We start from the raw sequence: 14,814 nt of genomic DNA, 5'->3' as shown, positions 1-14,814 counted from the left end.
ATAAGTTAAATACTGTCTGCTTTATTCATGTGCAGTTTTGGAGACCCTAATTCAGAGACGGGCTACTAAAATGGTGCATGGGCTTTATAATGAAACATATCAGGGAAGACTTCATGAGCGGAATATGTATAAATTAGTGGAGAGAAGAACAAAAATGTGATATAATTAAAAACAATCAAATATTTCAAATGTATTAATAGAGTTCAGAAAGGAAGAATTTTATACAAATAAGTTATTAGAACAAGGAGACACATTGAAATTGGAGGGATGAAGACTGAAAGATAACATAAGGAAGTTATTTTTTTAAAGAAAGGGTGATAGGTCCAAGGAATAGTCACCCAGCAGTTGTGGTGGAGGTCAAATGGTAACAGAATTCAAGAATGTATATATATGGCTATTGTTAAGACTACAAAAATATTACAATAAACACACACAGAGTAGATCGAATCATAGTTTCTGCCATGAAGTTCTATGTTTCCATGTATTGTAGGTTTTGTGTTCATTTAGGTTTTAGCTTAAATGCTCTTAAATGATTAGTATTGTATTACATTTCCTTACCTCACAATATTCCGTGATGATACAGAAACTTGCATTCTCTAGGAAGCTTGCGTGAAACTTGACAATGGCAGGGTGGTCTAGCTTCGACAACAATTGTGCTTCCAAGTTAGCTTGAACAGTTTCGTTGGGGTTTAACTCACCAACAGCTATCTCCTTCAGCACTTTTCTGCAACAAGAATGTCCAAATACAATTTATAAAGATAAGTGAGAAAGGCAGCAACACACTGGCGGCCTTATTTAGAGTTAAGAGAAAAGCAAAAGAATGAGCATATTTGCCCTGGACAAACCATGTTGCAATGCAAGGGGTGCAAATGTATTTATTATTTGTCATGCAGGGAATATACTGGCTGATTTTGCATGTAGCACATAAATCCTGGAATTTAGAGTTGAGCTAAGACACGTTCCCTCCCAACTCTAAATCTGTCAGCACATTTTACATTTGCCCCCCCCCCCTTGCAGGGCAACATGGTTTTGCCAAGGTGCAAATTTGCTCATCTTTTGCTATGCCCCTAAATCTTAATTTTGTCCTGGGATGTTAAATATAAAGTTCAGCTAAGCTAAGGTTACTTTTTTAATTAAACCAATTTTCAACTGATTAAGTATGAAAAACCTGTAATGTCATAATTGATATTAATATTACTCTTTTAAGTTAGCTTCAGTTTGTCATTGATATGAACTTTTTGACAGGTTTATTTAAGAACAAATGTAGCAGCTTGGATGTATGAACTTTGTTTCATAAAGCGTTTGACAGCACCATCTTCCTGTATCAGTTTGACAGGAGCCTGTGCTATTTGGGACACTGTTACTAACTTTCAGAGTTCGAGTGTGTGATTTCCTCCATTTCCCATTCCATTGCTTCTTGCACATTCAACCCTTTTCTCACTAATCACACAAGTAAGCATGTCACTGCCTCAGCCAAGATTAGTACTCTAGTCTCCTGAAATAATATGTGCTGCTGTGAACATTCCAGTTATGAACTGGGGAAATAAATATATAAACATATATCATTTTTTGCAAATTTTATAATTTTATTAAAGTAGCCTGCAATATTACAATAATACTGATACATAATACAATATGTATATAGATAATATAATACATGACCATAACTTCATCTATAACAAAGAATAAACTTCACTGCAATCAATAGAACATTGATAACACAGTTGTTAACTTATAAATTGTTTTATTTTAACATAGGCTGTAATTCACTGTAGCGCGAACAAGGCGTACCTCAGGTGACCTCGCGGCACACCTCCCCCGCAACTCAAAGAACATCAACCCAAAACAGAAAAACCAAAGGGCAAAAAATTAAATTGGGTTAAAACTGGGGTGGTGTTACATTTCTTAATAAATGGTATGTTGAAAACATTGCATAATGTGTTCCTTAATGGATCAAGGTATAGAATCTATGTCTATGTAGCTCTCCAATGTTAAAAGAAAATGTTCGACTTTTGTTTCATTTTCCAACATAGCTGCCACCCAAGTGACTTGAAATATAAATTAACATTTTTCCTTACATAAAGAAATTGAAAGGCTGTCTCTTTGAAACCATAGGTGGAAAATTGTTTTTGCAGCAACAAAGCTGATCACTAGCAGCAACTTCTTTCCTCCCTACGAGATTCTTTGCCCTTGGGGAAGTATCTCTAAGACAACCCATTCTGGGTTGAAAAGGACATAGTTTATCAAACAGATCTTAGAGAACTGTTTAATCAATAGCTAAAAGTGTCTGATTATCTGACATCCCCCTAAACAGTAAAGGAGGTCCGTTCCTGGGATGTCACAATGTTTGCATTTGTCATTTGGCAGTAAACCCACTGAAAATCTTTTGTGAGGGTATAAATACGTGTTATGGAATATGTTCAGAAACATCTCTACATATAGACTACAGATTACACAAATTGAATAGTGTCCGGAGTCAGATTTTATTTTAGAAGGAGGGGAAACAGGTAGTCCAGTAGTTTTACCATGAGTGAACTACCTCACAGTCAATTACCTCCTGAAGTGTATTGTAGTGTATCGATATATAGCTCTCCGTTTTGGAGACATCAATTGGAGGAGTCGGTCAAGTGGGTTTTGTCAGTCCTTCTCAGAGAACACCCCAATAACATTAATAATGTAATACTGCCCTTGTAAAAACGCAATAGGAGATGTTCGTAGTATTTCATAAATATATATCATTTTTAATTGAATGATTTTAGCCTTATACTTTTAAAAATATAATCACTGTTTATCGAAGGACAAATGGGGTGAAATGAAACACAAGCGTTAACTTTTGGAATGTGACCCAGCGTGTTTGGATATCACATTAAAGTCAAACTAAATTGTAAGTTAAAGCCTAGTAATTACATATTAATTATTTCTTGTGGGTGTTCTATTTTTACTATCATATTATACACTAATAACATGGGGGAAAAAATTACTCAACTGTTACTATATACTGTTAACTATATCCCTGGCACTAAACAGCAGCTTACAGGACCGCTACACCCAAAATATATTATTTATGTAAAAGAGATACTTGTAATGCTCACAAATATATATTTAGATGTTTTAGAAGCTTGAAGATATTTTAGATAAAGCTGTGGTAATTAAAAAAAAATCTTAAACCTCTTCAAGATTACATAGTTTTTGTGCCTTCATGACTAAATTTCACATTTTCCACATTGTTAAATGGGAATAAATATTTTATTTCTTGGTGCACACAAGTGAATATTCACGCATGGAAGTTGCTTATGAAGCGCGCCTGATGCGCACCACTAAACGCCTTGGTTTATGATCTGGTACGCAAAAAAGTCTGCCCAGTCTGCTCAGCGCACATCAATGTGCACGTCTACTCTCTGCATCTCTGCACTCGGAAGCAGTGTCCACAAACTAGGGGCCTGATTCATTAAGGATCTTAACTTGAGAAACTTCTTATTTCAGTCTCCTGGACAAAACCATGTTACAATGCAAGGGGTACAAATTAGTATTCTGCTTTGCACATAAGTTAAATACTGCCTGTTTTTTCATGTAGCACACAAATATCAACTTTAAATTTAGTGTACAAATAAGCTATCAAGTATTTGTGTGCTACATGAAAAAACAGGCAGTATTTAACTTATGTGCAAAACAGAATACTAATTTGCACCCCTTGTATTGTAACATGGTGTTGTCCAGGAGACTGAAATAAGAAGTTTCTCAAGTTAAGATCCTTAATGAATCAGGCCCTAAAAGTGTACCTCAATGTGAAAAGGTGAGGAAATATCTTTAGGAGGTACACTGCCGAAAAATCTGAACATCACATTAAAGTCCAACTACCTACATCTTTAAAACCACGCCATTCGATAAAAAAAATATATGAGCAACACCCCCCAAAAATGCTCAGTCCCAGTGCTTGACATTGTAAAAAAAAAAATGTATCCACAATTTTCAGCAAAATAAATTATTTCCAAAAATCCCCCCCCTGATATAAATGACCAATACTCACACAATGAACCACAGACACAAAATGACTAAAGTATAGCAAAGTGGTAGTAATCAAGATCCCCATTCCCCACCCAGCCAATCACAAATGTAAATGGTTAACAAGGTTTTTGAAATTGGCTATGGTCAAATACACGTTATTTGAAAAATGATGAAAAGGCATTTGATTAAGTAACCTGGAGTAACCTGTTTGAGACTCACCATAGATTTGATTTCCTGAAGAATTATATCAAAATACTAGAAATACTATATAGTAATCCCCACACGTAGATACTGGAAAATAGATATATAGTATCTCATCATCAATCTTAGCACAGAGGGGTACAAGGCAGGGCCATGGATTCACATAGATAAAATTTACAAAAGGTATTACCCATCCAGAACACATATTTCATTATGGGGAAACACAGATTTCACTCCCATCATGAAAATAATAATTTTTTTGAATGTGAGAAATAAGAGGAATAACTGCAAAACAAGATGTGATGAACTCAAGTGACCGGGAAAGTTAAGAATTCCCAAAGCACAGTTTTGCATGTCCTTACAAGATGGTCATTATGTAATGTCCGTTACACAGCATACTCTATTGGCCCCAGATGAATTAGAATAATATTTTACGAGGAAAAATAAATACAGGATAAGAATACTACACAAAGACCTAATACAAACCGAAATTCACTTGAACTGGTCTAAAACATGAGCTGCTTGGCAAAGAGACATTCCTAGTCTGAAATAAACAGAATTACTACTGAAACTTGTTACAGAATGTTATTTAGTTCAAATGTGAGAGCCAAAATGCAATTTTATATCATAATTTGAGGAGTTATAAAAAAAAACATGTTTTGGAATTTAAATTTATAATAATTTTAAATTAAAGGTAAAAAATAGACCAAAAAAACACTCATATTTTCTAATTTTAGACGTGTGAAAGTAGACTTACCAATAGCCAACATAAATGCAATATTAACAGTAATAGTTACTATTGCTAAGAAAACTATTTTAGAATGGTGGACAGGAAACCCTCTACTTTGAGAGCTACACTCCTAGATAAAGAGAAAGGATTTAAGAAATTATATTCAAATGGGATATTCTTTATAGAAACACTAAATGAAAATAAATAATTTAACTACTTGAAGATATTTGAACCAATAGAGTGGTCCTTAATTAGACAGCTGTAGATAACAAATGGCTTTTCTCTAATTTTCTACCCGGAACAATCAGACCCACTAGGTTTTAAGATTTAAATTCATGTAATCATCCTTTGTTACTACTTGTATACTTATCCCCTTCTACTTATTCTTGTTACTTACCCCCATATCCATCTACAGCCCAAAACCACAATCATTAGGTCTTAGCTTCTCATTGGATCGTCTGCCCAAAACCACCCTTTGTCACCATTAACAGCTTGTTAACTAAAGCCCTGAGAAAAGAGTTGCACATAGCAGCCTCAGTGGGTTCCATTTAGGGGGAGGTGCACATTAGAAAAATCTTTTTCTTAGGTGGAAGTGCAGTTTTTAACAGAGACGCACTTAGCAATAATGTAAAATCTAATAGAACCATTATGTGGGACATAAATAATATATTCACTGTGGAAGCTTAAAATAAGATGATCTTCACATTGTATAAATTGGAATACTTATATATGAAACACAGTTCTACATTGTTCTGTTATCACTTTGAAAGAAAGGAATAGCCAGTGGCGCAGCGGTATAAAACACCCAGGGAGACTGAAAATTATTCCCAGGTAACGAAAAGCCCATATTCATTAAAATATTTACAAGACTTTTCTCACACTAAAATACTTAATTTGGGAAGCCAACATAGAGTAAAGGTCAATAACAAAATAAGGCATGCAGCCAGAGAAAAACAGCAACACTATAGATGATGAATTATTTAATTGTAGAAAAAACAAGGAGAAATTGTTAATTATGTAGACTCCCACTACTGAACTTACCAAAAAAATGCATTTAACCATTTGTTACCTTTTCTTGCTTCTAAAAGAAAAAAAAATGGTTACTGCAGGGTAAATGTAACACAAATATAACAAAAGTACTACAGATCAGTGTAAACTACAACTGATACATATTTTCTTGTGTTTCACCTGCTATGAGCCACGGCTGTTTGATAAGGTTCTAGAACTGGACTGGTAGAGATCATCACCTATAACAGCCACCTTTCCCACAGAACTAATATTTTCGAAGGTATTCGGCTGCCCCCAGGACTTAGCTCTATAGTAGTAGAAGCTTATCAGAATACTGGAGGCAGATACCAGAGACAGGGGTCAGAAGCGAGCCGGACAGTTGGGAGACAGGTCAAAGATCAGGGCAGAAGGCAAACATGGGTTATCCAGAAACAGGCCGCGGTCAAAGGGCGCAGGAGTTCAAGCAGTATCCAGAGTGAAGCCAAAGGGTCACAACAGTGAATCAGCCCAAAGAAACAAAGGAAACCCAGGAACAGGTCAGCAATGTGTGTTTAGGCAAAGGAACACTATAACCAGTGCCGTAAATAATCAGACTGCCCAATAAGGGACCATGTACCAAATAAGCCTCTTATTATCTACCTCTGACCTGCTCCTTGTCTTGTCTCTGGAAACCACCTCTCACTTCTGCCTACAAGACTTCTCCCATGCTGCTCCCCACTTATGGAATTCCCTACTACGCTCAATCAGACTTTCCCACAGCCTTCAAATCTTTAGACGCTCTTTGAAAAGCCATCTCTTTTTTAGAGGTGACCTTATCCTCGATAACACTATTCAAACTAATGCACGCTCACAACTATCCCAATCTCCACTCTGAACCACATTTTCTCCTCTTATATATGTACTGTTTTCCCAACTGTACGGCGCTGCAGAGCACAATGGCGTCTTACAAATCTACAATAATATAAGCCACAGGAGGTCTCTTAATAAACTAACCTATTTGCGCATGCGCCCAGCTGCCCAAGATACCAGGACAAAACGCAGACTATAATAGCGTCCCGGCCATTGCCTGACAATGGGCGGGATGGAGCTCCAGGAATTGACATACCAGCTGTTGCCATGACAGCCAGGACACAGGTAAGAGCGGTCGCTCGCAACATCAGCACAGATCCAGGCATCTGTACAAAAAATTCAGCTATGCATTAGGGATGAGCGCACTCGGATTTATGAAATCCGAGCCCACCCGAACGTTGCGGATCCGAGTCGGATCCGAGACAGATCCGGGTATTGGCGCCAAATTCAAATGTGAAACTGAGGCTCTGACTCATAATCCCGTTGTCGGATCTCGCGATACTCGGATCCTATAAATTCCCCGCTAGTCGCCGCCATCTTCACTCGGGCATTGATCAGGGTAGAGGGAGGGTGTGTTAGGTGGTCCTCTGTCCTGGTAGATCTCGTGCTGTGCTGTTTAGTTCTGTGCTGTGCTGTTTAGTTCTGTGCTGTTCTGTGCTGTGCTGTGCTGTGCTGTGCTGTGTTCTGCAGTATCAGTCCAGTGGTGCTGTGTGCTGTGCTCTGTCCTTCTGAGGTCAGTGGTGCTGCTGGGTCCTGTGCTGTGTCCTGTTCAGTCCAGTGGTGCTGTGTCCTGTGCTCTGTGCTTCTAAGGGCACAGTTATTTCCCCAATATTCCCCTGTGTTTAAAAAAATAAAAAAAAGTTTTTTAAAAAAATACCAAAAACTACTTTAATTTTTTTTAATTACCACAAAATTTGCACAACCAATCCTGCAGTATAAGCCCATTGGTACTGCAATATTACCAAGTTCACACATTCAGCAGTAAAAGTCCAGTGGTACTGCAATATTACAAAGTTTACACATTCTGCAGTATCAGTCCAGTGGTGCTGTGTCCTGTGCTCTGTCCTGCTGAGTTCCGTAGTGCTGCTGGGTCCTGTGCCGTGTCCTGTTCAGTCCAGTGGTGCTGTGTCCTGTGCTCTGTGCTTCTAAGGGCATAGTTATTTCCCCATTATTCCCAAGTTTTTAAAAAATAAAAAAAAAGTAAAAAAAAATAAAAAATTTAAAAAAAAAAAAATATATAATAATTATAACCAAATTTGCAAAACCAATCCAGCAGTATAAGTCCATTGGTACTGCAATATTACAAAGTTCACACATTCTGCAGTATCAGTCCAGTGGTGCTGTGTCCTGTGCTCTGTCCTGCTGATTTCCGTAGTGCTGCTGGGTCCTGTGCCGTGTCCTGTTCAGTCCAGTGGTGCTGTGTCCTGTGCTCTGTGCTTCTAAGGGCATAGTTATTTCCCCACTATTCCCAAGTTTTTTAAAAATAAAAAAAAAGTAAAAAAAAATAAAAAAATTTAAAAAAAAAAATATATAATAATTATAACCAAATTTGCAAAACCAATCCAGCAGTATAAGTCCATTGGTACTGCAATATTACCAAGTTCACACATTCTGCAGTATCTTGTGCTACATATAATGGAGACCAAAAATTTGGAGGATAAAGTAGGGAAAGATCAAGACCCACTTCCTCCTAATGCTGAAGCTGCTGCCACTAGTCATGACATAGACGATGAAATGCCATCAACGTCGTCTGGCAAGCACGATGCCCAATCTCCTAGTACAGGGCATGTAAAATCCAAAAAGCCCAAGTTCTCAAAAAACAGCAAAAAAAGAAACTTAAAATCATCTGAGGAGAAACGTAAAGTTGGCAATATGCCAATTACGACAAGTAGTGGCAAGGAACGGCTTAGGCCCTGTCCCGTGTTCATGACTAGTGGTCCAGCTTCACCCAAGGATCTAAGCCCTCCTCCCCCCCCCTACAAAAAATTTAAGAGAGTTATGCTGTCAGCAACAACAACAAAACAGCAAAGAACTCTGCCTTCTAAACAGATGACATCACAAATCCCCAAGGCGAGTCCAAGGGTGTTGTTGGTTGTGAACCCTGACCTTCCCATCACTGTACGGGAAGAGGTGACTCCATCCAGCATTTGCAGCACGCCCTCTGCATATGCTGGAAGGATCACCCACAGTCCAGTTACAGATTTGGCTAATGAAGGTGTGAATGTTGTACACTGGGAGGAGGATATTGATGTAGCTGGCGGTGAGGAGGATGTTGATGATTATGATGCAGACAGATACCAAATTGCATTTCTCAATTTCTATTTATATTCTAGATTATATAACGGCTGAAAAGTTTTCTGTTTTACTCCTAGTGGAGAGGGGATCTGATGCAGACAGATACCAAACTGCCTTTGTCCATTTCTTTGTATATTTGAATTGCTAGTTCTACAGTCTATGCAGGCTGCTTTATTTATATTCAACTACAAGTGTAGGGCGGGGGGGGCATAGATAGCCACCAAAGTAACGTGGTCCATTTAATTTCACTTTCTAGCTCCACAGTCTGTGCAGCCTGCTTTTTTTTATCTTCAAAGTATTTATATTTACAAGCCTTGCAATCTAAATTAACTAGAGGTAGTGACGTGGTAGAACTCCAAAAGGCAGTTTGGAAGCCCCTGTACAAACTGGCTCTATTTTACCTGAGTTGTCCCCCCTCCAGTGTGTACTCGGAAAGAGTTTTTAGTGCAGCGGGGAACCTTGTCAGTGAGCGGCGAAGGAGGTTGCTTCCTCATAACGTTGAAAAAATGATGTTTATAAAAATGAATAATCAATTCCTCAATGAAGTACAGCACTGCCCTCCAGATACTACAGAGGGACCTGTGGTTGTGGAGTCCAGCGGGGACGAATTGATAATGATGAGAAAGTACACACTGTAGGGGGAGAGGAATCAGAGGTTGAGGATGAGGACGACATCTTGCCTCAGTAGAGCCTGTTTAGTCTGTACAGGGAGAGATGAATAGCTTTTTTGGCGTGGGGGCCCAAACAAACCAATCATTTCAGCCAAAGTTGTTTGGTAGGCCCTGTCGCTGAAATGATTGGTTTGTTAAAGTGTGCATGTCCTATTTCAACAACATAAGGGTGGGTGTGAGGGCCCAAGGACAATTCCATCTTGGAACTTTTTTTTTTGCATTATATGACCAATCAACAGTCGTTTGCCATGTTCAAAAAGTAAAACCAAATTTAAAAAAATTCAAGAAATTAAACCAAAAGTAAAATGCCATGTCATAATTTAAAACAAGAGGTATTGACGTGCTCTAAAACTACTGTATTGTTGTTTATATTTTATAAACACTACACTTGAAAGCTTGAGTCTTTCAATAAAAAAGTAACTGTCCATTGCACGAATATTTGCAACAGGGACAATTTTAGGGTTAAGAAAGTCAACTAATAACACTTCGACGCTGTCTGTCTTTATAAACACTACACTTGGAAGTTGGAGGAGGTATTGTGGCCCCGGCACCAAATTTACTACCGGGGCCACTCCACTGTGCAGTCCATATTTAGGTGTATCAGATATTAAACAACGGTGACAGTTGATGCCCAATTTTTTAATTATATTGTGGCCTCGGTACCAAATTGTGTACCGGGGCCACCACACTACGCAGTCCAGATACTTGTTTGGTGGAATTCAGACCAGTTGAGGGTTTTATTATTATATTGTGGGGACCACTCTATCTATACCACACTACAACTCTATACCACTCTATTTAATACTTTAATTCTATTTAATACTTTAACTCTATTTCATACTTTAATTCTATTTAATACTTTAATTCTATTTCATACTTTAATTCTATTTAATACTTTAATTCTATTAGTAGTTACCATAAAGAGGAACAAAATAAACCAATTTTACCAAAAGTATAATATGACTTAGACTTACAAACACTACACTTGAAAGATGGTGCCTTTAAATGAAAAAGTCAGTCTTCATTGCACGACTATGTGCAACAGGGACAGTTTTTTGGTTTACAAAGTCAACCAATAACACTTGGACCCTGTCTGTCTTTAACATACTTGATGGGATCTCAATGACAAATTGTCTGTACCATGTTTGGAGGAGGTATTGTGGCCCCGGTATCAAATTGGGTACCGGGGCCACCCCACTACGCAGTCCAGATACTTGTTTGGTGGAATTCTGACACGTGGAGGGTTTTTTAATTATATTGTGGCCTCGGTACCAAATTGTGTACCGGGGCCACCACACTACGCAGTCAAGATAGATAGATGCGTATCATAGATAAAGTACATTCAGTGGTGTGGGGCAAATTAAAAAATATTCAAAATGCACTGACATTATCAAAAACAAGAGGTTGTCACACGCTAAAACTCCAACATGTATATGATGGAGAGGATGGAGGAGCAGCCGTATGTGTAGTGTAATGCAGACCTGTTGAAGGTTTTTTATATATTTTATTGTGGTGCCCAGTGCCCACTCCTCTAGGCAGTCCAGGTACATTTATTGGTGCGATTCATAAAAGTTCAGGGTTTTTAATATATTGTGGTGACCCACTCCTCTACGCAGTCCAGGTACATTTATTGGTGCGATTCATAAAAGTTCAGGGTTTTTAATATATTGTGGTGACCCACTCCTCTACGCAGTCCAGGTACATTTATTCGTGCGATTCATAAAAGTTCAGGGTTTTTAATATATTGTGGTGACCCACTCCTCTACGCAGTCCAGGTACATTTATTGGTGCGATTCATAAAAGTTCAGGGTTTTTAATATATTGTGGTGACCCACTCCTCTACGCAGTCCAGGTACATTTATTGGTGCGAATCAAACAAGTTGATGGTTTTCTTATTATATATATTGTGGTGACCCACTCCTCTACGCAGTCCAGGTACATTTATTGGTGCGATTCATAAAAGTTCAGGGTTTTTAATATATTGTGGTGACCCACTCCTCTACGCAGTCCAGGTACATTTATTGGTGCGATTCATAAAAGTTCAGGGTTTTTAATATATTGTGGTGACCCACTCCTCTACGCAGTCCAGGTACATTTATTGGTGCGATTCATAAAAGTTCAGGGTTTTTAATATATTGTGGTGACCCACTCCTCTACGCAGTCCAGGTACATTTATTCGTGCGATTCATAAAAGTTCAGGGTTTTTAATATATTGTGGTGACCCACTCCTCTACGCAGTCCAGGTACATTTATTGGTGCGATTCATAAAAGTTCAGGGTTTTTAATATATTGTGGTGACCCACTCCTCTACGCAGTCCAGGTACATTTATTGGTGCGAATCAAACAAGTTGATGGTTTTCTTATTATATATATTGTGGTGACCCACTCCTCTACGCAGTCCAGGTACATTTATTGGTGCGATTCATAAAAGTTCAGGGTTTTTAATATATATTGTGGTGACCCACTCCTCTACGCAGTCCAGGTACATTTATTGGTGCGATTCATAAAAGTTCAGGGTTTTTAATATATTGTGGTGACCCACTCCTCTACGCAGTCCAGGTACATTTATTGGTGCGAATCAAACAAGTTGATGGTTTTCTTATTATATATATTGTGGTGACCCACTCCTCTACGCAGTCCAGGTACATTTATTGGTGCGATTCATAAAAGTTCAGGGTTTTTAATATATATTGTGGTGACCCACTCCTCTACGCAGTCCAGGTACATTTATTGGTGCGATTCCTAAAAGTTCAGGGTTTTTAATATATTGTGGTGACCCACTCCTCTACGCAGTCCAGGTACATTTATTGGTGCGAATCAAACAAGTTGATGGTTTTCTTATTATATATATTGTGGTGACCCACTCCTCTACGCAGTCCAGGTACATTTATTGGTGCGATTCATAAAAGTTCAGGGTTTTTAATATATATTGTGGTGACCCACTCCTCTACGCAGTCCAGGTACATTTATTGGTGCGATTCATAAAAGTTCAGGGTTTTTAATATATATTGTGGTGACCCACTCCTCTACGCAGTCCAGGTACATTTATTGGTGCGAATCATAAAAGTTCAGGGTTTTTAATATATATTGTGGTGACCCACTCCTCTACGCAGTCCAGAAAGATACCTTGTTGCAACGTTTTGGACTAATAACTATATTGTGAGGTGTTCAGAATACACTGTAAATTAGTGGAAATGCTTGTTATTGAATGTTATTGAGGTTAATAATAGCCTAGGAGTGAAAATAAGCCCAAAAACTTGATTTTTAAACTTTTTATGTTTTTTTCAAAAAAAATCCGAATCCAAAACCTTAAATCCGAACCGAGACCTTTCGTCAAGTGTTTTGCGAGACAAATCCAAACCCCAAAAATAACGAAAATCCGGATCCAAAACACAAAACACGAGACCTCAAAAGTCGCCGGTGCACATCCCTACTATGCATACAAATCAACATGTTTTAATTATCTGGAATCCAATATATATTTGACAGCATTATTCAAAAGGGTAATGTACATCTGTTTCCATGGTTGTTGACACAGATAGGAAAAAAAATACACACATAAATCAAGTCTGGATTCCTGTAACACAAACATCATACTGGATGGATGTACACATGATGGGAGGCGATTTATCAGATACATATCCCGGAAGATATAACCTTTACGCAATGTCTAAAAGGAGTTACCAGCCGCTGTACAATGATTCAAGTGTGAAACATAGAAAGACTTGCTAAGTATCTACTAAAATATATATGATTATAATACTTGAAAGTTCTGATATCTTTTTGAAGTTTTCATGTTTTCCATGTTTATGTGCTTTGGAAGGAAATCCAATTTGTCCACAGAAAGTGGGGCAAAACCAAAGCACAGATATCTAAAATATGTATTTACCGGTTGTCTCAAGAGAAGAGCCCTGTGGTGATGGATACACATGTTAATCTGGTTTAGCAAAGTCCAAGCAGAGGCGTGGAGTCTAAATGTGAAGATACCGGGTGTTCTGGCTCAATTCTACCCACTTCACTCAAGCTGGCCACCCACGGGTGCCTTCCTAGGCCCAGTACCTTCTAAGGTTCTTATTAGTCACTCAGGCAAATGCAATTAGAAAAGTACAACAGTAACAAAAACAATCACTAGAATATTATGTACACATAGTAAATAAATGCCCGGCAGGTTCACCACATCATCTGTCCCTTACATCACTAGCTTAAGGAGTTACAGTAACCTGGCTGTCCAGACTTGACAACCCATGGATCTCCAGATGTATTTCACTGGTAGAGTCACCAGCCACCCTGCAGCTTCCAGCCATCAATTCTCAGTTCTCAGACTGAACATCATCTCCCCCCCCTGGAGTGGCTTCTTATATCTCGGGTCAAATTTCCACAGTGTTTTCCCCTCCTTGGGCAAACCCCAGCCTGTCTCTCTCTTAACATCGGTGGATTCTGGATCAGGGGGTTGGAGAGGAGAGTGGAGATGAGCTGTACTTCCACAGAAATTCCCCTGCCAGATTGAAGACCAAACATCTGGAGCAGTCTTGTGAGAACAATGGATACTAATTAGCCTTACCCCTCACCAGTATCTTGCAACCTGATCCCTACCCATAATCCCCCTGGCTTCACCTTAACGACAATGAGTAACAACTTCACTGTCACATCCAACAATATACAATAAACAATAAACATATTTACAATGAGCTACATTGTCCCCTTATCCACATGTAATTATACATTGCAGTTGTACTTTGTTGAGCTGGGGAACAAAAGTAAGGGCTAAAAAAAGTACTTGCTATAATCCATATTATGTGAGAAACGAGGAACAGGCTGGTTATGGTGATATTAATACCTCGTTTCACCACATCTAACGGGTCCCCCAGTCTTCACCTCTGCAAGGCGGGATGAACTTTTGCTGCTGGGAACACGCAGGTCGCGGCCCTCTGATCAGCCACTAGGCATAAAACAGTGGATAGACAGGGAAACCCGAAAGTAGGTCAGCTAGCCGTGGAATGGCACACTGGTGATAGCTGTGTACAAAATCAGTATGCAGAAAGGAAGTCCAATAAC

At 38.6% G+C, this 14,814-nt stretch overlaps 1 protein-coding gene across 1 annotated transcript in view; it reads right to left on the bottom strand.

Moving 5' to 3' along the window:
* Nucleotides 1-14,814, bottom strand: part of NEK11 (NIMA related kinase 11) — a 207,254-nt gene that overhangs the window by 135,084 nt on the left and 57,356 nt on the right. The window contains exon 3 of the mRNA XM_075212438.1: nt 559-724. Within this exon, the coding sequence (XP_075068539.1) occupies nt 559-724 (166 nt within the window). The remainder of the gene's footprint in view (nt 1-558; nt 725-14,814) is intronic.

The sequence above is a fragment of the Mixophyes fleayi genome, chromosome 5 (genome assembly GCF_038048845.1).
Source record: "Mixophyes fleayi isolate aMixFle1 chromosome 5, aMixFle1.hap1, whole genome shotgun sequence".
Lineage (NCBI taxonomy): Eukaryota > Metazoa > Chordata > Amphibia > Anura > Limnodynastidae > Mixophyes > Mixophyes fleayi.
Note: the sequence above shows the minus strand (reverse complement) of the source record. Positions and strands in the feature narration are given on the sequence as shown.